Here is a 22,977-nt window from a genome sequence, read left to right as displayed (position 1 = left end):
TCCCACTGCTTTTAACACCAAGAAAGTTTCACATTTAGGCATAGGTTTTGGCTGTTGTGGGAAGCACGTGGTTTCTGAGGGCCCCATCGCTGCTCTAGCTGAGCCTCCTCTGGGTTTGAGACAGCAGGTCTGTGTAAATTTTGGATCTCAGGAACCTGGGGTATGAGTCTTTCTCCATCAGGCTGTGCACCTTCCCCTGAGCTTGATCAAAGCAAGAGAGGGAGGGCTCCTGCATGTTTCTTCTTGTCAGCTCCCGTGTCTGGAAGTCTATGTTCACCTGGGAAGAGTAGCAGAAGAGAGTTTGGTACCAAGTGACCAGTTTACCTGCTTCAAATGGCACGTTTCATCTCAGACGTGGCTGTAGAAGCAGCAAAAGGACCGAGCTCCTACCCTCACCTGTGCCTGAACAGCCCCCCAAACTCTGATGTGTTTAGCAATTCAGTGTTACAAATCCTACCCCAAGTTTGGAAAAGTTTAACTAGTTTTGTAGTTGTCTGAGCACTTTTGAAATCAAAGTACTTTTGTTCAGGCTCTTAAGCATCTTCTAAAAATACTGACTCAGCCTAACCTCTCTCCTGTCGACTAAAATTTCTCTATTCACTTTATTCTTCACTACATGCCTAATATAAGGGTGAATGAACTTCTAGCTGTGTTTAAAATATTAGTATATTCTTATTAAATGCTTTTAAACTCTTGCTGTTATAAAATAAATTGTTTGATTTTTCCCATAACAGCTTCATATCACAATATCCCAAGCAAGGACTTGAAAAAATAAACCACTCTCATGTTATGACTGCTGTTTGTTTGCAAAGCCAACAACATAAGTTCTCCTGTTTTCTTTCCCTAGCAAAGCAGTCAGCATTTGTTAGGGTTACTGTTAAAAACCTGGCTGGAAAGATGCTATCTGTTGTTATTAACCCAGTGTCCAAACTTAAAGGAGTCTAGAATGTGAAGCAGTCTGCCTCCACTCAGGCGACAGCAATATAGATTAGCTTTCTGTGTCACATAAGGGTCATTTCACATTCTAGTACTCCAAAATAAGAACAACAGAACCAAAATTTAGGAAAGACCCCATCCAACCTGTGCTCATGTGTCTGCTCCAGATTCAGTCCTGGAAAATCTCACCCAGCTTCATGAATAACAGCAGGAAGATGCTCACTGAGGATGAGGGGGATTGAAGCATGCCTTGAGATGCCCACACCACTGGATGTAAATCTGTGTGCTCCTCAGTGGCCCCGCAAAAGCCTTCCTAGCTCAAAGATGGAGCAAAAAGAGCCCTTTTAGGGGGACCCCCTTGCAAGCATCTGTATCGTGACAAGCACCTGTGCAGTCTCTCAGAAGGATCACCGTGGTATAGCAGGTGCAGTGAGCACCCTCCTTGCCGCATTATGAACAAAATAACACAACCCAGCATCATGATGCAGGATCTGACGGTCCCATCAGCCTGTCAGAACTTAGAAGGGGACTTAACAATTCTAGGCTTACGGTTGTGACTGCACTTTTTGTTCGGCTCTTTTAGGAGGTCTAATTGAGTCGGGAGTTAGTCAGCAGATAAACCCTCCTCCCTGGAGAGTCAACAAGTTAGTCATTCGTGGGATGCTCTTATACAAAATGTCCTGTAAGAAACGAGACCAAAAGCCTTGGGGATTGATAGTAAATGAGAGAAATGGGGTGAAACACTCCTAGGAAGCTCATAGTAGTTAGGAAATGTAGGTTGTAGTTACTATCAAACTCACTGGTTGTGACTAATAGTATCGTCAAAGTAGTTGCCCTCACCATGGGATGAGTCACCGTGAGCAGAGCCAGCTGTAGCAGGCAGGATGGCATTCCCGTCCTCCTCACGCTCACCTCACCATCACCTCTGGGAGGGGAGGGGGGGCTCCCCAGGTCCCAGCATCCCACAGGGATGCTCTGCCTGCCCAGGGTGCCGGCTGACCCACCTCTCGAGGAGCCTGCACGTCGATGAACTCCTCAAAGATCCGCTGAGCCTTGGAGGCCAGCTTGGCCGCTGAGCGGGTCTTCTTGAAGTCCTCGCAGGCCAGCCAGAACTCCAGGTTTTCCTCACTGAACTCCGTCTTCAGGAAAGCGCGGAAAGCAGCCAGCCCATCTGCAAGGAAGACACAGGCAGTCACAAGGGCAGGAGAAAGAAGACATCCCTCCATCCACCCCTGTCTACCAAAGGCCATTTGATTTTTCTCCCAAGTTCTGTGATCCCAGGACACATCCATCACTTACACTAATACATCAGCTGGATTGTTTTGAGCTGTCACAAAGCCAAACATCATTCACTACTGCTCTGAAGAAGCATTTTGCCAGCTAAGATGGCAAAAGGCTTTCTTTGGGATTGGGCCACTTAACCTTTGAAAAGTTCCTCCTGAAAACATCAGGCTTTAACAACAGGGTGTCTTTGCCACAGCATCTTGTGTGTTTTAATGCAGCACTTTGTCTCATCTGTCATTAAGACAAACCCTTAACAGAACATAGTGTCTGTGGACTTGCCTCCCATGTTTTCTGTCACTTTGCTTTATTGCCTTGTGACATATTTTTAGTTCTTATTTAAACAGCGGAAGGATCTTGGGTAGTCTAACTGTTACAGCTACAATAAAGGGGAGAGGGAAAGGACGTGGCATAATTACTACTTGTCTAGTCAGTAGTAAAAGTGTTCTTATCACTTGTTAATGCTTAGCGATCGTGACATTTCAGTAATGTAACCTGAGTCAGCCAGGGCAGATTAGAAATACGGAAAGATTCATTAGGCAATCTGTGTGCTCTTAAACTCTTGCCTGGTCGTATTTATGGACACAGCTATTGTTTTTTATTTCCTTTCCTTGAATGGCACCAGCAGAGTTGAAGCAGCTAAAGGTTTCACACATGCCCTTTCTCCTTCCTTTAGCTTAGGGATAAATTTGGGTCTTTTTTTTTGTTTGTTTTTGTTTTTTTTTCTTCCAGTAACATGTTTCTAACTTTACCAGGTCTTTTTCTATAGTGTCTGAAGTTTAGTAGTTCATGACTGGAAACCTCCTGAGTCAGCATCAGCTGCTTCCAAGCAAGTGTCTAAAAATATTGATGGAACCGGGAATGCACTCAGCAAGGTCAGACTCGCCCAAAAGGTGAGGGAGCAAGTGCACGTGTGTGCAGCGGGGACAGACAAAGACCAAGGGGGGTTTGTAGGACTTGAACTTCTCCAACACTGAGAGCTGTGGGCTCCATCTCCCCCCTTTCTGGTGTGGGATATCTCAGCAGTGCTGTCTTCCCTCCTTCCTCCCGTGGCTGGCGGTGCAGGAGCTGGGATGGAGCCCAAGGGGCAATGCTTGATCCTTGGTTTGGTTATCCTCACATGTCACCAGCAGCCCCAGGCGCACTGGGGACAGGGGCTGGCCATGTCACAGGATCCACCACAAACTCTCTTACAGCTTTGCCCTTGTTTTCTTGCCTTCACCAAGTATGTAAGGAGAAAGCAGCAGGAATGTAACACTGCCATTTTTCTCCCATGTGTATCCTAATCTTATTCCAGCTTGTTTCTGGTAGTAACTTAGGATGTGGAGATATTTTTCAGTTCCTCAGCCTGAAGAAACAGCTTCAGGTGTCGAACAGCAACTAACAATCCTATTTTTGGCTGCACAGAAGTCAGTGGAGATGTCTGACTTGTGACTGCCCAGATTTTCCAAGGGAAAGGCAGAAAATATATTGGGCCAGACCGGACCAAACTACAGGCTAAATGGTCTGTATTTCTCAAAGCTGTCTGCTCCATCAGTGCGTGGCACTGCAAGAGGACTGCAACTGGCAATTAAATTGGGTACATCCCATCTCAGCTACGCTTGCTTCTTCTGTCAGCACCAGGAAACAGCTTTATCACACCAGCTCATCCTGCCACTTAATTAACACATTTACAGGAGAAAATCAGGGTTTCAGACTGATACTGTGTACAAAACTAGGCTTTTTGTTCATGAGCACTATAGAGCAATTAACAGGGTAAATTGTGCATTCAAGACAGGAGCAATGAGGTGACATTAGCCCTAGAGAAGACTGCAGAGCAGAGAGTGCCAAGTCATCTCTGGGAGCAGGGTACCTGTCAGAGTCACACTGCCCATGGCTGTTCTGGGCATCTCTGTGGATAGATAAATACAGTGAATGAGACACATTTTAAGGCTGCTCCCCTTCTTGAAATCTAGGAGACTGAACAATTTTCCAAAACCTGTGGCCCCTTTAATGCCTATAAAATTCACAGGGCCCCTGTGGGAGCAAGTGGAGGACTTGAGAACAGAGCAGGGAGCCTTTGCAGGAGGAAAAGGAGAGGACATAGGAGCAAGCTGACAGGTTTCAGAAAGAAGAAAGTACAAAAGAGAAAAAGCAGCAGTTCTCTCAAATGTGTGTCATTTTATATATCATCAGTTCCTAAGGTGTTTGATGTTAAACATTCCAGCACCCAAGCACACTGCTATGACTATAGAACCTTTGCTGTTTATACTTGCAGAGGTCTTGCTCCTCTCTCTGTCCTGGTCTTTTTCTCCCCCCTTTTCCTCTACAACAGCTCCAGAGCCTCAGCACTGACAGAGGATCACTTGCAGAAATAGCAGCTTTGCATGGCAAATATCTGCAAAATATAATATCTGCTAAGAGATGGGGACTTCATGATTGATGAGCTAAGAAAGGTGCTTGCAGCCACAGCAGGTCCCTCCTGGGAACAGGAGGTTTCCCCATGCTCTGCCTCCTGTTCTCATGTCAATCAGCTCCTTTTTATCTTGAAGTACGTTTAGACAGCAGATAGATAACTAATAGTGTCTGGCTGTTCTCCATTTCTTTATATATCCCTGTTGTGCCCTCCTCACGGCCTTTGAGGAGCTGGAAATGATGAGGCTGGACCTGGGAGGACCTTTCGAGGAGGCTTCAGATGCAGGAGAGGTCATCCTTGACTCGAGGCTGCCTGGCTCTCCACAGATTTCATCTTTAGCCTTTGAATGCCTGCCAGCATTTACAGCTGTGCCTGGCAGACGGAGTTTAGAGACAGGAGCCCAGATGACTGCGCAGTAGTAAATCGCTGCTCACAAGTTTACCATGGAACAATGACAAAACTAATTGAAAGGGCAGAAGGGCAATTAGGTATGGGGACTGCCACCATCTAAGCTGGAATTTGACCTGGGTGTTGACTTTAAACTCCTCCTGCACAAGGCAGCTATCAAGGAAGCATCGCTCATGGATGACCAGCATTTCAAAGCTCATCCCACCCAACCAGACAGCTTTTTTTGCAGGGGCAACCAGCACTGGACTGCAGTGTGATATGAGCAGGAGAGCATCACCTACTGGGTCATCCTCCTGAAATATCATGGAAGATGGCTGGAGCACCTGAGAAGTACAATATTTAGGGGATGCTTTACAGAAAAAGCACAGAAATTAAAAGCAGGATTAGAAGCCTTCAGGTGCAGCAGCACAAGATATCACTAACATGTAGTCTAAAGGCATGGACATGCAAGAAGATAGATGTATTGGTATAGATGCACAGTCCTTCAAGACAACTGTTGAATACTTATTCAGGAATTTGACCCAAGAGCATTGAGCCTTGCACAAAGCAAAAGGAGTAAATCAGTGTGATAGAGCAAGTAGGGTGAAGGCAAAGAAATGGAGGGTCAAGTATGAAAGAGAAGTAGAAGACATTTGATTTTTACTTTTGCACTGAAAATGTAGCTTCAAAATACCCTGCTCTCCATTCAAACAGACCAAGGAAATGGACAAGAAGATTGTCAAGAAGGGTTGTGCAAGTAGTTGTGCATTATCCCACCCCGAGATCTTGCCGTACAGACATAAGCCTGCACGTCACCTGTGAATTAGACAATGACAAGAATTTGTGCTTTATAGATGGGGACTGCCAGGTGGATCAAAGACTACGTGAAGACTGGGACTCAGGTGGTCCTGACATCCCATTCAAATGTTGTCCTTCAGGCCATGGAGAGTGGATCCTTTCCAGCAAGAAGGGCTGTGGAGGAAGGGACTGAACTGACTAGCACTCAACACAACACTGGTCTTAACTAAGGCAGGCTTTAGCAACATCAGGAAGAGCGGACATTAGTGGCTTAATAACCAAGCATTAGCCACTGTTGGAGTAAGAAAGCAATCAACAATCATATATTTAATGCATGCATTTCATGTCATCAGGGCAGCTCATGTAGGAAAAAAAGGTGGAGTCCCTACAGCTGGCAGATCAGCTCTCTGGAGCACACTGAGTCCAGGGCTGAAGAGACAAGGCCATGATGCTCTATATAGCATATGTACCTGCTCTCACTGCTGCTGAGCATTGCTTTGGTGGATGTTAGCTGCCTGTCACCAGCACAACGCTAATGCTAGTGTTATGCTGGCTTAGAAAGAACCAGGAGTAGGTTGCGATATTCCTGTGCTGTGTAGGAAGAGGAGCAATGTGGAGACAACAGAAGGAGAAGGAGGACAACAAAGTTTGTGCAGAAGAGCAAACTGATCACAAAACATGGTGGAGGGGGGAGGGGAAAAAAAAAAACAAACCACAACACCCTTGAGATAAAAATGGAAATTCAATGCAAAGGTTTTCTGTGTTGAATGCTTCATTGAAAAGTGACTAAGGGCTGAGGACAGACTGTCCTGCTGGATCCTGGACAAATGACAGGCCATGTGTCCAGCCCCGCAAGGGATGCAGAATGAGACATGCCATTGCTTATATTTCCCTCCAGCAGCCTGTCAAAAGAAATCTCCATCTGGCTGACCAGCCTGTACCTCCTGGGCATGAGTACAGAGGGGAGATTACTCCTCTGTTACTCACATGCAAGCACACACACACAGTGGACCACGCAGAGCTCTGCTGCCCTGGGAGCCATTCTTAATCCACACTGGCACAAAATGGGAAGAGATGCCAAAATCTAGCATGTTAAAACCACTGCTTTTGCTCCCTGAGCATCCAAGGAAGCATGCTACATACGATCTGTCTCTTGCTCTCTCAAGTCCCTGCTGCAAAGTAGGATCAAGCTCCTCTCTCCTGTTGCTTGCTGTGATCAGAAGTCCTGACTTGAGGGCACACGGCTGCAGTGTGCTTGGGTGTCTCATAGCAAGTTCACATGAGGCTCCTGTTGTAAAAAGGGAGATCAACTGGCTGACCCCATGGGAACAAATTTATTTGCGTCGCTCATTAGCAAAAACATATAGGATATCATTGAACTGACCTATACATCTGGGGCTGTTGATGAAAGGGGCCTGAGCAACATCCTACCATACTGGCTCAGGTTGTCCAAATTGGTGGTGGATGCCCCATCCCTGGAGACATCCCAGGCCAGGCTGGACGGTGCTCTGAGCAACCTGAGCTGGTGAAGATGTCCATGCTCATGGCAGGGGTTGGACTGGATGAGCTTTGACAGTCCCTTCCAACCTAAACTGTTCTATGATTCTACAATTCACCATTGGTTACTCCAGGAGAACTAGGCTGAGGGATGCTGAAGTCCCAGTGCAGAAGTAAGGTGGGGATGTGACAGAGAGTGCCTTTCTGCCTTATCTACTCATGATCTCTTCCTAATGTCAACACAAATTATTCTTTAAATGACCAGGGAATTAATCTAAATCAGACCACTCTACACAGGGGACTCAGCCTGGGAGTCTGTGGTGACCTGCAACTGCCTCAAAACGCAGGGATTTTCAATAGTCCACTCAAGATGCTGCCAGAAGTAGCATATCAGGATCAAACATTACCCACAGAGATCATTCATTAAAACAATGGGGGGAGTGAGGGAAGGGAGGGCTGCACACAAGGCCATCAGACTTTGAGGGTTATTTGACAAAAACAAGCAAAGTTACCCTCTCCATAGAATCTGTATAATGCATAATACCTGTTCAGGTCACCTCCTTTTGGAGACTCAGGAAAATAGGAAATGGAAGTGCACAAGCTGTTTGCATTTCCCGTAAAGAGCACTGCAGCCCTGCAATCCTCCTCCATGTAACAGGGCAGCCTGCTCACCTTGGCACTTCAGAGAGATTTTAGGGAGCTCTGATCCACTCTCTTGCTCCTTGGAGCTCTTTTTTGCACCTATCCAGCCCCTTGCAACATCACCCACAAAGACTGCCCCATTTTCAGCTGCTACATCCAGCTCCTGAGTCCTGTTTGAGCATTCTGGGTTTTTTGGTTTTTTGTTTGGTTGATTGGTTGTTTTTCCTAAAGAACAGGTTGGCTGGAAGGGACCCAAAACCACCATCATATCTGACCACAGCAGAAAGCACCACTCAGCCCCCTGAAATCAGCATCACAATCCCCCTTCCAAAATAGATGAACTGTCCATCTAGTGAAGAAAGAGTTTATGACAGATGCACCAAGCAGAAGTGATCTACCTGCTGATGCTGTGAGCCCTGGGGGAAAAACCTCCCCGAGCCCAGCTGGAGCTGAGCCCATGTCCCCAGGCAGGAATTCAGATTTTCCCTGGCTAATATTGTTCACCTGGGCAGTCACAGAGAAATCAGACTGAGGCAGTTATGTCCTTCTCTTTGCACTACAAGTAGAATATTAGCTGGCAGCTTCATTACAGATGCAGGCAGGCCGGGCACTGCTTTTCTTACTCTCAAATTTTGGTCAGATAAGGCACAAGACTGCCTTTACCTGCCTAACATCAGCACATCTCTAACAGCAAAAATACAACTGTCTTTTGTTCTGCTTTCATAGCGGATATTTGGCAATTCTTCCATGTTTTGGATATAAGTATACATAAGCAAAAAAAATTTACAACATAATTCCTTTCATGGATATTTGCTCTTTTTTTATTTTTTAAACCAGCTTAATTAAAATAACACTTCTGTTTCAACAGAGCTTTTTGTGTTTCCATCATTATAACCTTTGGCTGCCAGGCTAGCAATTCCAGAACCTTCAGGTGCAGAGCAGTTGTAATATATTCCTCTAGAATGCAGTTTATTAAACAACAATTTTTTCTTGTCACTGATCACTAGGCAATGTCACCGTGACTGCTGATAAGAAAAGATTAATTTAAATTTTAAAGATCACCTTCTGTTGCTATTAGGAACTGAATATTTTTCTTCAGGTGCCAGCGAGTTATCAGAATTACTTTCCATTCTAAAGATAGGAAAAATTCTGATAAGTCATTTATCACCCTCTAAGGCTAATTTATTAATAAAAACAGACACTCTTGTGGAGGATGTTGGGCAAAATAATTGAACTAAGGTTTGATGTAGCACTCACAGCAGTCAACTGAAGAGGGAACAGTGTGTATAGTGTCAGCACATAGATGCATAAAATCACTGGCTTTTGTAACCAAAGCACTTTTGCTGCAGTCTGTATCTAATCAAGAAAATTTCGACTTTTACAGTGGTGAAGGAGGAATAGGGGCTGGAGTACAGAATTGTAACTCTGATGTGAATATCCTATCCTCTCCCATCCCCAGGCAACCTATAGTCTCTTTGATGCATTTTTCCCTTCTTGTTTTGAATTTCCACAATAGAAATGTTCCCTCTTAGCCATACCCAGTTACACCATTTTTTTTTTTCATACTGGCTGCAAAAGCAATGATCTCAACAAGATACTGCTGCTAAAATTATATATTGCTTTTGCTGCCTTGGACAGCCAGCCTGTTTAAAGTTGTCACTTAATTCCCTGCCAAAACTGTTGTCATCTCAGTAGAAATCCAGCAAAATTACACTTTATTTTAAATAATAATATAATACTACACTTATGTTAAAATATAAGTGTGGAAAAACCTGAATCTCTAAGAAAGCCAGACAGTTCCTTATTGCAATAAAATAGTTCACCGCCCACATTGACTTATCCCCAACCTTGACTCGCTCTTGTTTTATTCTCCAATAGAAACACATTCATGAACCTATACTGTGAATTTCACCGTCTTGTTTATAATTTCTCAGCATGAAAACATTGGTGAGGCAGAATAATATTTTCTGAACAGAACTGATACGACTGATCTATTAAATGGAGTGAGATGTGCTGATTATATGTTTGCATAAGGTTTCCGGATGTGAAATTTTCAAGTTTGCACTGGTAACTGTAAATTAGAGCCTGCTAGGGGCCACCACGCATGATTTCTTTGCTATAGAGTGAGTTGTTCAAGGTTATTGAACCACACAGGGTGTTGTGATTTGACGCAGTGGAGCTGCACAGCAGCTCAGAAGAGCAGCTGGAGGGAGAGGCAAACAAGCCAGTGTGGTGGGTCTCAGGGGGCTTTAGCAAGCTGAGAACCTGTCATTTGCTTATGTGGAAAGATGGGACCCCGAGGCACACGCCAAAGGATGGTACACATGGTGACATCCTTGGGGTCCTGCCTGCAGTGCATCCCCAGGAACTGGAGAAGGTCAGACCTTGGGTTGATGGCTTCACCAGTTGTGATCATCCAGACAAGAGGAAACCCACAAAGGGAACCCACAGAAACTCATGCCCTCGCCTTTTAATCAGAGAAACCCTGCCTATAAATCACAGAATCATAGAATCATTTTGGTTGGAAAAGACACTCAACATCAAGTCCAACTGTTAATCCGACACTAGCACTAAACCATGTTCCTAAGAACCTCATCTCTTGTCTGTTAAACCCCTCCCAGGGATGGTGACTCCACCACTGCCCTGGGCAGCCTGTTCCAATGCCTGATAGCCCTTTCCAGAAATAAATTTTTCCTAATATCCAATCTAAACTTCCCCTGGTGCAACTTGAGGCCATTTCTTCTCGTCCGATCGCTTGTTACTTGGCAGAAGAGACCAACACACCCCTGGTTCCAACCTCCTTCCAGGCAGTTCAGAGATCAGAAGGTCTCCCCTCAGCTCCTGTTCTCTGGGCTGAACCCCCCAGGTCCCTCAGCCGCTCCCATCACACTTGTGCTCCAGACCCTTTACCAGCTTAGTTGCCTTTCTCTGAACTCGCTCCAGCACCTCAAGGGCTTCCTTGTTCCGAGGGGCCCAAAACTGACCCCAGGATTCAAGGTGTGACCATTGCCCAGCGGGCAGTAAGCACCTACCCAAGGGACCATTGCTGGGCTATGCAACACATACTTTGTTTGCCCTTGCTACAACCAGTATTAAGGGTATAAGGCCAAAAAAAAAGAACAGAATTTGATCTGTACTCACATTTATGGGACAAAAGGACATCAAAAGAGTCTGCCCATCTTGTTGCTTCTTCTGTTGACAGTCTTCTGTAAAGAAAGGAAGAGGTGAGTTACAGACAGCCGTTGGCTGCTGAGCCCCTCTGGGGCTGTTTGACAAGGACACCGAGGAAGGCTGGATTCTTCTCACCTAACTCTGGAGGTTTACAATATAGAGGTCTCCAGGTGAGCAAGTCACCCTGGGCTCCCTTTTGAGTCAGTGAGGAGATACCAAGGGACTTGAGTCTTCATCTCACATCCCCGGGTAGGCAGGTAAAATAGGCCAGATGAATCACACTCAAAAAGGGACCAATTTTTCCTCATTTACTCTAAGTAGAAGCCCAGGGAACAAGTTCAGATGTCGACATTTAAACTGTAAAAGCCAAAAAGTCAAGCAAAATGAAACCCACCCCTACAGAAGCATTTATTTCTCTTTCCTGACTCTCAGAGCAAGGTCAGAGTCCTAATTCAGATGTAAGCAGTGACTTGTGACTGGATGAGTCCCATCCCACTCATCACAAATTAGGACTTTGGATTCTCTGAAGCATCTACCTTAAGCGCTGTGCAAACTAACACAGGACTTTTTGGTAGCATTTAACAGCAAGGCTTAGCTAAAGAGGACTGTGACCTGAAATTGCTGGTCACCTCTTTCACTGAGTCAACTGCTCAGATTTTGATTCGTGATGAACAGCAGGGTAAATCACATCCTCAAATATATGCAGACATGTCCCACCTACAGCAGCGGGGACCGATAATCCAGGTGTTTTCCGAGGCTGTTTCCGCTGTATCAGCACTGGTTTGTTTTCCTCCTTCCTTGTGGCTAGAAGAACTACTCGAAGCTTACACAAAGTACAACGAAAGGAAAATAACACTAGAGGGGGTAGTGGGCAGGGAGGAGAAGGACAGAAATGGGGTCGGGGTGGGATGCTGCAGCTATACTCACTTCAAAGCCCGGTTGGGCTTGTCCGGAAGAATAGCTGTGAAATCATTATATGAGTCTGATTTGTGAGACAGGCAGCCCAGGCGAGTCCTCATCCCTCTGTTCCTGTGGTCGAGGTGGGGGAGCAGGGGTGTGAGCAGGGGAAAACCAAAGAACATGATGATTATAAGTTTAGCCACAGTGGCAAAAAAATAGAAACAAACAAAAAAAAAAATTAAACCACGTTCAGTGGCTCTGTGCCTCAGACTTGTGTCCTCGGTTCCCTCATCTGTGAGAGGGACACCAAAATATCTCCAGGAAGATGCCAAGCAGACACTACGGACGGACACAGGCCCAGGCTCACCCACAGCAATCACTCAGCTGCTCTGGCTGGCAAAAAACGGGTTTTTAAGGCTGCGCTTTGGGATGGTTTCTTGGAAAGCCCAGCTCTGGTCAGGTGTGGGAGGAGAGCAATGGGCAGCAAGACCAGAAATCAGTGACCATGACCCAGCAGCACCAAAAGCAGCACAAATACCAGGGCTTGAGGGCAGGAGGAAGAAGAGAAGGAGCAAGGCAACCTGCAAGGTGCTGCAGAGCCATGAGACCCCAGCCAGGATGAATCCCAAGCAGCTTCTTTAGACTCGAGGTTACATAAGCAAACTAAATCTGCCTGTCTCCTGGCAGGCTTACCTAGGCAGAAAAATGGCTTTATTGCTTTTTTTCCTCTAAATTTCAAAGCAGCCCCAGAGCCTTCACATCTCCCACCAGCCCCTCGTGTCCTTCCTAGTCCCTTCCCGGGAGAGCTGGCCCATCCGCAGCATCCTTCTTTACATAGCCCCGGGATGGGGAGCAACACAAAAGGAGAGGGAAATGCCACACACACATGCATTATATGGGACTGGCATAACCTCCTCTCAAAAATCTATAGGTACCAGTTAATGGTTTTATACGATTTCAAGAATGGCAGAGCCTGCAGTTTACCTCCCCAGCTCAAGGGCATCTCTTCTACAAGATTCCCCAGACAGCAAACAAGGCCATTCTCTTCTCCAGACCGTGGGGGGAGAATTTAGCAACCCAGTCTGTACTTCTCAGCTGCTGGACCCACTTCTGAGCTGGAGAAAGCCCCTCTCCCAGCCCTGCTGCCAAACCGATACCAAGCTCTTTCTGTGACTGCAGGGGGAAGCACAGTATTTTTCCCTTCCATATGTAATTCTTGCAGAATACTTCAGCACCAGCGACTGAGCCAATCTGCAGCACGCCTGTTTCCCCTTTCTCCTCCCGCCCTTCAGAGAGTTTCTATTATTGCACATTCTAATGTAGTCTTAAAGCAAATTAAATGTTAATTAAATGCAATGAGTGTCTCCCTGGTGCAGCACAGGCAGCTTGCAGCATTTAACATGCACAAAAGCCTGGAGATCTTTAGTTGCATGATTTGTTGCACAAGCTCAAAATATTGACCCCTGCCCGGTGGTCTCAAGATGCCACGCTACATAAACTCCAAATATTGGTGCAGAAATCCTGTGTGCAAAGGGTCACATTCATGGCTGAGTGTCCTGGACTTGCTGTGCACAAGCTGACACGGAGTCCGCTATAGGATCTTCCCAGTAGCTTTCCTGATACCTCCTACCCCCAACCCTTCTCTTCCCTGCGCTGTTTGTTCTAACAATCTCACGAATTTCTCAGCAAGAGGTGTGACACGCATTACCGCAATGCTGCTCAGATTTCTCCTCTGATGCCTGAGATCAAGGGACTGCAGCAAAGAATCAGAGAGTACGGGGAACAGAGATGCTGTGCCATGAGCAAGGAGCTCGTCTCTCACTTAACAGCCATCTCTAGGTGGGGACTTCCAAGACAGGACACAAGAAAAAGAGAAGGAAAGAAAGTGGGTCCGCAGGAGGTGGAGAGGCAAGGGAAGGGCAGGAGGGAAGAGGGGACACTCGAGGCTTGCTGGACGAGGTAGACAGCGACAGGATGGGCAGGGGTGAGGGATGCATCACATCTTTTCGGTTACCTCCGTGGGATCAGTAAGGCAGCCATTCAGGCATCCAGTTATAGTTAACCCTTGAACTGGCTGGCTTGGACAGCAGTCGGGGCTGTTTGCAGTAGGCAGGAGTGCGGGAAGGAGGGATTTACTGTTTCATGTCCTGGCACTTAAAAATATATCAAAGAATCCTCTGAAGAAAAAATAAAAAAAAAAAAGGAGGGCCAGTTGTTCTCAACCCATTTGATCCTTGCCTCCTAGCATGGAAGGTCGATTTTTCAACAGTAGACGTTCACAGTTGAGGGATGATCACAGAGGAGACACAGCATTTCCTTCTAAGACCAGGGCCGCAGGTTAAGTCCAGCTTCAGCTCTAAAGTGGTTTGGGTTTGGCGTCACAGCTCACCACGGAGCAGCAGGAGTTGGCATTATCGCACTCATCATTCAACACCTCTGAAGGTCTCTCCTCAACAGGCAGAGCTCCAGGCTGACCTCACTAGGGAAGTCCAAACTACCTCTTGTCCCTGTCCCTCCAGGTCATGGCTGATGTTACTGGCCAGGCATCATGGAAAAGGCTGGCACTGCAAACAAAACAACAGGAGGACTTCACGCGTCTGCAGGTGCTGGTCCTTTCACTATCACAGGCTCAAGCGCTCACACAAAAATAACTCAAAGAAAGCATCTCCTCTTTGGAGGAGCCACCAAGGAGATGCACAGTCTGCAAAGGGGAGGGAAGGAGGGCGGGAGGGAGGGTTGGCACACAGGCAGCTAGGTGAACAAATCTCACATCAGAGTGAAGGTGAGGTCCACCAGCCAGGAGAACGATGGGACAGAGAGCAGAACTGCATAGCAAGCAAAGGGCAAAGGTTTATTTGCCAGGATGAAGCCAAGCCCCAAGTAATCTCCGTGTCCCCTTGGCCAGAGGGGACAACTGAGGAGGAGATGAAGGAACTAATGAGAGCAGAGACAGTGTGTGAAGGAGCCAGGACCCTGCTCTGCCAAGGGCTGGGGAGATCCCAGAGCTTCGGCTGCCCATCGCAACATCCCTTTTAAAACCTGATTAAATTAAAAAAAAGAAATGCACAAAGCCTCTTCTCTCAACTAAATTAATGGAACTGGGATTGCGCTACATGCCAGTGGGTGCATTTCCTTAATCCCTACCCTGACCGGCTGCTTCCATGCGCTTTAACTGAAATCAATCCTTGTAATTCCTTAAACCCCTTTAAATTTCCTCATTAACAGCCTCACTCACATGTGGGGCCACAGCACACGAGTTCCTAGAGTCCAGCAGCCCCTATTCCTCTGTCCCTCTGCTGCTCCAAAGCAAGGGCTGGGAGCAGAGCCGGGTGCCCTCCAGCAGCCTGGTTTTTGGGGTACCATTATGAAACAAGGCTCCTGCTTGCCCCTGCTCCCTCCCCCTCACCAGCCCCCGCAACAACACCCTGCAGGGCTGAGCAGGCTGAGCACCCAACTTCCCCGTGATCCCAAAGTCTGTCTGACTTCACGGATGCCAAGACCCCTATTTCCTGTGAAGGCAATCCCACTGCTAGGCTGACATCCCCATGGATATCTCCTCTGATTGCAAATAAACCCAGTCAATTATGAGTTTAGAAATATAATCTGTGGCCTCTAGTAAAGGCATCCTGGTAGGGGTCCAAGGTGAGGGTTTTTTGCCTCCCACTCCATCATTCATCCTGCTCCCCCCTGCTGTGAAAGGACCCTGGTCAAGGAGAATTGCCAGTCTCATCATGGATGTGTTTTGGGGGTTTCTCCTTGAGAGATAGAAAGGGAGGGGTGTGACTATGACATTCAGGTTATCAAACCACCCCAGGAGACCACCTGAGCAAGGAGAAAAAAGCCACCCCAATAGCAAAAATTAGCAGCACAATGGTAAAAAAAAAAAAAAGATATCTTAGGGGCTTTAAGAGATTCTGACCATCCACATGCAGAGAAAGCCAGCAAAACCTGAGCAGAGAGGCACTGCAGACAGACAGACAGACACAGAGGAAAAAGATACTCACTGCCTGTGACCCGTCCTCTCCAACGGTGTGTTCGTGCCGGCAGCGTGGCCAGCGAGGCTCTGGGGAGAGAGCAGAGCGGTCTTCTCCAGCGACAGCCCCCTGCCCGGGCTGGAAGTCACACTTGGACACCCCTCCCCTTCCCACCTCTCTGCTGGCAGCAGCAGCGCAGCTCTGAGCAGCTCCCTCGCATCCAGCAAAACCCTCAACCCGGCTGTGCTGCCAGCTCTGCCGAAGAGCTCACCCCATCAGCACATCTCTCTGCATCCCCTCCTCGCCCACCTGGCAGCCAAACCGCGGTTTCAATCCCCCGTTGGAGATGGGCGGTGGATGCCAAAGGCTGGCAGGGAGCATCTGGGGGTGGGGATGGGGGGATGCCTGCAAAAGCGCTCACTGTTGTCGCCCGCGGTAAGTTGGAATAAAGCATCTGCCTGCGCCGGTTTAATCGGCTCCTCTGAGGTTTACAGAAGGTTGCTGCCCTCAGATTGTCAAGAGTTGCCACAGACAGAAGGGATGAGAGAGTTTAATTAAAGGGCCCCAGTGACAGCATGGCCAAATAAAATTGTTAACAGGCAAGGGAGCACCTAATTGCAGTGCATGGGATGATGGAAGAAAAAAAAACCCACCTGGCAAGTCGGTGATGTGACTGACCCCTTTCACCCATCCCCCCTTTCCCTCAGTGTGCTCGCCCCACGGTACAGGCACCCCCTCCCTTTTCTCTCCTGCACCCACACCTCCATCCTCCAGAGAATGTAAATGGGGTGCACAGTGCACCCCATTGACTTGAACAACAGCCGAATCTGCGGCACAGGCACAGTGGGGCTGGAGCACAGCCCCCAAGCTCTGGGCTTAGCTCAGCCACTGGTGACAACATCTGGGGGTCACACAGGCACTAACATGGGTCACTGACTCACCGAGGGCTCAAGCCATGGGATCTACATTGCTTTTTTGATTCTGACAAAGTTTATTTATAATAATAATAATAATAATCCTCTGCAGTTAAGCAAGTCACTGCCTTTTTCCTGCAAACTTGTAGTCACCTGCCTCTCCTCTGCTAAAACAGTGCCAGGCCTGGCATCCCAGTGCTACTAACAGAAATCATGTCCTGAGATAGCACGTTACCACCAGGCAACATCCCTGGGGAAAGACAGAGTCCTGCGGAACTAACTACAAGAACACAGGGATTAGCAGCACTGCAGCAATGATCCCAGCTCTCCATCATCTTGGATCTCCTCCCTCGTAGCTCAACGTGGCAAGGAAATATTTGCCTTGTTCTCATCCTCCCATCACAAAGCCCAGGTCATCCTGACTCAGATTAATGATGACTCTGGTTATCAGAAGACAAGCACTGCAAAAATGCCAGGGCTGATAGAATCTCCTCTCAGCCAAGGTCAAAGGTTGAGGTTCATCTTATGCCTCTGGTACAACAGGCTGGTTTGTTCCAGTTAAATAACGGTCAGCTTCAGCCCTTGCCCCAAACCTAAGACAAATTTAATCCAACATCACCAAGGGTTTAAATATGAACATGTCATTTTTCTTTTAATGCATTTCTGCACTTCCATGTTCTCTCCAGGCAACCACAGGAAGAACATTTTCATAATCTTTCCAGGACACACACAGACATTGGAGGGCGGGCGAGGTCAACCAAACATTCAATCAACAAAGCTCTGGATAATTCTGGTCCATTATTCAGATACCTGCACTTCACTGCAGCCTCAAACAGATCAAAAACCCTGATCAGCTAAGTCTGGATGGAGTAGATCAGAGGACCACATGAGCACTCCCAACTCCTCCTCCTACTTTTACACCAGTTTTATATATTGTCATCTCATAGCCATCACCAGTATGGACAGAGATCCCAGTCCCTATTTCTCCAGTATGTCAGCACACCCTTCTCATTACCTCAGTGAGATCCTGGAGCATCCCACAAATGATTCTGAACATCAACTGGTTTTTAATTCTAGTTTCCTGGACCAGGTGTGAGTTAACAGAGAACAAAAATAAGTCAGTTGTGTTGACACAGGCACTATGGGAAATGTAATTAAATTGTGGATAAAGAGAATTATATTTTTACAGGGTAATATTTTAGAAAGCTTCTGTGCAGTAGAAAAGGTTTAGAGCAAATTCCTTCTAAAATAGCCCTCCTGCTTCTGATTACTCTGTAGTTTCTATTTAAAAGCTTTTAATAAAATAACTCATTTTGATATTAGGCTTGAATCCTATCCAAAATTTCAAATCTCTCCAAGAAATACTTTAAAGCAATTTCCTCATGACCTATTAACAGCATATACACAAGCAGTGAACATATGTAGCATTGGGAGCGCTGCCTGTCACTGGACAGGGTGGAAGGGAATTTGCCAGCCTTTTCCTGGGGCATTAACCTTCTCTCCACCATCTCCAGGTCCTTTTCACCTTCCATATTGTTTTAATTGCCTCCCTGCATATTTCATGTGTTCTGTCTATTGATGACTTCCATCCCTGGAAGGGTTTAAAAGACTCATAGATGAGGTTCTTATAGGCATGGTTGAGTGCCAGAGTTAGGTTATTGTTGTATTCTATAATCTTGAGGGTCTTTTCCAACCTAAATGATTCTATTATTTGAGTGTTGTTTTACCCCAAAACTCCTTCTGGACCAAAACCACCTCCCCTAGTTTCACTTGGTCCCAGTTTCTACCACCCAACTGCTATATAAAATTGCACGGCCTGATGACATCTGTTCCTCCAGCACAGCTGCCCTCACAAACATCCATCTGGACCAGGACAGCAGCTCTGGCTGATAGTCATGAGGCTTCTGGCTCTCCAGATCCAGGGAAGCTCCTCCTGGGGCTGGCAGCTGGTGACCCTTCACCATTTGGAGCTGGAAAATCAGAAGATGCCTTCACTGACTAACTCATTTGCTTGGCTGACGTCTCCACTGGGTTTGGCTTAAATAAACTCCTTCACCTTGACATTTCAGCAGACTTCTCCCCATCTTCTCACTCTTGCTCTCTTTTCCTTGGGGGTTTGCTGCCTCTCTGGGATTCCATTCTTTTACGCTTAATGAGCCATCACACCAAGCCTGCCGCTGTCGCTTCCACTTCTCATTTTCTGACTCCGTGGCCTTGTCATATTTACAGTGATCCATGCCACAAGGGCTTTGAACTTCTTTGGGCTTGCGTTCACTCTTACTTTGCCACTTGTCCTGGGTATGTGCCAGCATCGCTCTTTTCTAGTACGGTGCTGCAAGGAGCATGTTGGAGGGTGTGCTTCACAGCTTGCTGGTCCAACAGATTTTTCCCTAGCACCAAGAAAGTGCTTCTTCAGCCTGCTGGGATGTTTGGCAGCAACATCCCCCCAGCTGAAGTCATCCTTCGGTATGTTTTCATGAGATCCTGTTGTCTCTGTGATCTCTCTGGAGGATGCTCGGTGATGCAGGCTCTGGGACTGCAAAATGCCAATGACATGAGGCCAGCTGCCTCCACAGTAGTCACTGGTTTGGGAATTAAGGTGACTTCCATGCTGCCAAGCCTGCCTTTGCCTCAACCACAACCCTGTAGCCATGGGCCACTTCTGCTGTGACACAAGGGGGACTTTTTCCTTCCAGTCTTCCAGTAAAAAACAAACACACACACCCTTGACCTGGAGCGACCATCCTAGCAAATCTCCTACAGCACAAAGCGTCATTTGATCTCCTCCAACACACAGTCATTCAAAATATATCCAGAATCCAGACTGGTACCTATATGGGCCCAACTCCAAGGTAATTCAAATTAGTAATTAATTTCTCTCCAGAGATTGCTGTTCTCCACCACTACATGCAATTAAAGCTGGAAGAAAATTGTTAGTAGCTGACATCTGAGAAGCAGCGCTCTGCCGGCTGTGCCAGGCTGCCTGGGGAAAACACACTTGGTCCAGCACAAGGTGACTGTCTTGGCAGGAAGGAATTACAACTGACATGGACAGCTTCCCAAACTGCAAAACAAATCAGACTTGTCTGACTTGGGAAGAGAACCATGAGAACAGCTCCCTCTTCTACAAAAAAAGGAGCTCCAGTAACATCAGGAAATATCCACAGATGTAGCTTAGAATGCTTATAAGGGGTTAACTTTTTTTTATTCACCTTCAACATCAAATCATTCTCCACATCAGGCCAGGCAAGCAGGAAATCCTGAAAGGTGAAACAAGGAGAGCTTGAGTTTCAGGGTAGGTGAGGAAACCAAGCAGCTGATATATTGGTTGGAGGTGTGATAAAAGCAGCCACTTCATGTGCTAACAAGGCAGGACAGGAGACACCCGCTGAGTTGAACTCCCCTTGAAGACAAAAGGCTGCATTTAAAAATAAAAATGAGTTACATAAAGTGCAATCCACAGTTCTGTCTCCAGCTTAGCTCCAGAGCATGGCAGCTATTTAAATTCTCCCCCGTGTCAATGATAGAAGTGTCTCCTGGACACATTTGTGGCTGCAGCAGAACAGCATCTGCTCCGAGGTGGCTCCTGGCCCCAGTCTGCACGTTCCTGACTCCCTCCCCAATTCCTCAAGGCAAGTAGGGTGCCAAACCAACAGCATAGCAGCGTGGAAGGCTCCAGGCTGAGAGGGGCAGCTTCTCCCCTTTAAAGCACTTTATTGCCATTTCCTAATTGTTCTCGGAGGAAATGTGTTCCCGTGCCCAGGAGCAGTTACACGTGTGCATTGTCGAGGATGCTGCGAGCGCAGAGCAGGGAGGCAGAAAGGATTGGAGCTGACACCGAGCTGCTCTGTGCAGCCTTGGAGTCCTCCCAGCTTTCAGCATCGCTGCTGCTGTCAATATGGCAGCGTCTGTAATGCAGTCGGTGTGTACGGCTGGGAAGCCGAGACATCCACTCCGACAGACAGATTTCCACAAAGATCTCCTGCCACAGTTGCTCTGTCCTCTGTATGTTTTGACTGAGCTCTGAAGCTTGAGACAGGTCAGGTAGCGAGACTTGCTGATGGATCGGGTTCATTTTCTGCTGAGATATCTTTCCAGGTGATTGCAAGCAGCCTGCATTTTGCAAGCGGAACACTCTGCAAACTAGCTGCTTACTGAATGTTAGAAGCCAGCCCCAGGATCTCAGGGTTGCAGCCACAAATCCATTTATGACAGACAAGGTCTATGCTTCTCTGCTCTTATCACTGCTATTTCAAAGACTCAGGCTTACAGGGCATCCAGGTCCCACAGCAAGGATTTACAGGGGCTATTAACCCCTACACAGACACACAACGTGGCACTGGGAGGTCATTCCCACTGCAGCAAAACACCCGAACACGTGCTTAACTTCAAACATGTGAGCAGTTGAATGGATGTTTGTACGATGAAATACACAGTTAACCGCATCAGTGAGCTGGGATTTCTCTTGCATCTCTGGAGGCTACTGCCCTAGCCTTAATTAAAACATTAATGAAGTGAGTTAGATGGGCTCATCCTCTTTCTCCAGCAGATGGTGGCTCTTTAATAAAAAAAATGTCTGTTGCATCCAGCACCAATCTCTCTCTCGGGAGACTGGCCTGTAATCATTGCCTGTGCCCTGCCAGCCTGGATGGAGATGCACATTGAGCTCTGCCAACACCTGCACCAGTCAAGCCCTAAGGATGGGGCAACATGGCCAAAGCCACGTGCAGGGCATGAGGCCGGGCTTGTCTTGCCCGTGCTGCTTTGGAGGAGCCTGAGGCTGCAGGATCAAGTGAGTCTTGGAGAAGAGCAGCACAACAGGACAATAAAAGCAAAGCCCTGTATGCAACTTGCATGCTCCCCAGATGGAGGAATGCGACTGCATTCCTCTGCAATCGAGTGCAGTGATAATCAGCACAATGCTAGCACGACGGGTCCCTTCTGTGTCTTAGCTGTGCCAAATTACCAGCTTATTCCACATTAAACAGCAAAAAGATGGCCCTTGCTTCTGCAGGGATCTCCACAATCTCGCAGGGCTGCAGGAAAATGAGTGCCCTCACGTCAGTCCCCAGTTTTTCCCCCAAAGAACGCACACACTCCTGCCATCTGCAAGGTTTTGCTCCATCCTGTGCTCAGTGCAGTTCGCTTGCCTCCAATACATTCTCCTTTCGCTCCAATTAATCTTATTTTTAACTAGTTCAGCCCCAGCGTTCAGCCTGGATGTTAGTCATAATGTCACAGATACCCAAATATTCAAAGGAAATATAATCCAGCATTTTAAAATAACAACAATAGCAAAGAAGGGGGGTGGAGGGAAGGAAATGAAAAGACGGTAAGATCTCAGAGCTGCAGGCACCAGCACTGACTGATGTTTTCTCCCAGCATCAAAGGCCCACTGCTAATCCTATTGAAACGGAGATCACCCAGGACCAGTCCTGCTCCTGTATCAGCCCAGCCAGGGCCAGGCTGGGATTAATGCAAGAAATACCCTGCTCTCTTTCCCCGCCTGATAATTAGAAGTGGTGCCTGCGGCCCTCTGACCATTCCTAAGGTGCCACAGAAAGATTAACACACTGAGAGAAGTGCTGCTGTGACATTAGTAGGGGTGACACCTGAGCAGCACCCTTCCCCTCCCGCTTTGCCTGCAGAGCCATCCTTCCCCCCAGCAAACTGGGGCAGGGGTGAGTGAAAATCCCTCCCCTGGGGCCTCCTAACCAAGCAGAGGACCACAGGACCTTTCATCACCCACCAAGGCACTTCTGGCTCTTACCTGTCTTGCAGCCGGCAGCAGAGTGGTGACTACGTGGCTTTTGGTACTTGATGGACATGGCTGGTTGGAACCTTGAGGAACAGTGTCTGCAGGCTCACGGTGCATTGGGAAGGGGAAAGGACCCAGCCTGGCTATAGTTATCTCTGGAGGAGCAGCAGCACTGTGGCACTTTTCCTGGCTCCCTAGCCCTGCATCTCATGAAAAGAAGAGCTGGTGGAAGGAGGGGGGTTAGGAAAGAAAGGGAAGGGGGAGAAGAGAAAGCAAGAGCGCTCTCAGATGCACACACGCCGAGCAGACAGAGGCTTGCAGAGG

At 47.4% G+C, this 22,977-nt stretch overlaps 1 protein-coding gene across 3 annotated transcripts; it reads right to left on the bottom strand.

The window, feature by feature from the left end:
• Positions 1-94: 94 nt before the first annotated feature.
• RGS8 (regulator of G protein signaling 8) lies at positions 95-22,770 on the bottom strand (the record flags this gene model as incomplete). 3 transcript variants are annotated; one of them, XM_080348803.1, is made up of 6 exons in its annotated part: positions 95-277; positions 1,941-2,107; positions 11,078-11,142; positions 12,035-12,136; positions 16,012-16,070; positions 22,666-22,770. In XM_080348803.1, 6 exons carry the CDS (start codon positions 22,768-22,770, stop codon positions 95-97), a joined length of 681 nt encoding a protein of 226 aa, XP_080204929.1. The 3 variants fall into 3 exon arrangements, with proteins under 3 accessions (XP_080204929.1, XP_080204930.1, XP_080204931.1); XM_080348804.1 differs by lacking the exons at positions 16,012-16,070; positions 22,666-22,770 and adding an exon at positions 14,022-14,465; XM_080348805.1 differs by lacking the exons at positions 16,012-16,070; positions 22,666-22,770 and adding an exon at positions 14,397-14,410.
• Between the last annotated feature and the right edge of the window lie 207 nt (positions 22,771-22,977).

Source organism: Nesoenas mayeri, assembly GCF_963082525.1.
Source record: "Nesoenas mayeri genome assembly, chromosome: 8".
Lineage (NCBI taxonomy): Eukaryota > Metazoa > Chordata > Aves > Columbiformes > Columbidae > Nesoenas > Nesoenas mayeri.
This window is presented reverse-complemented; position numbering and strand designations above follow the sequence as displayed.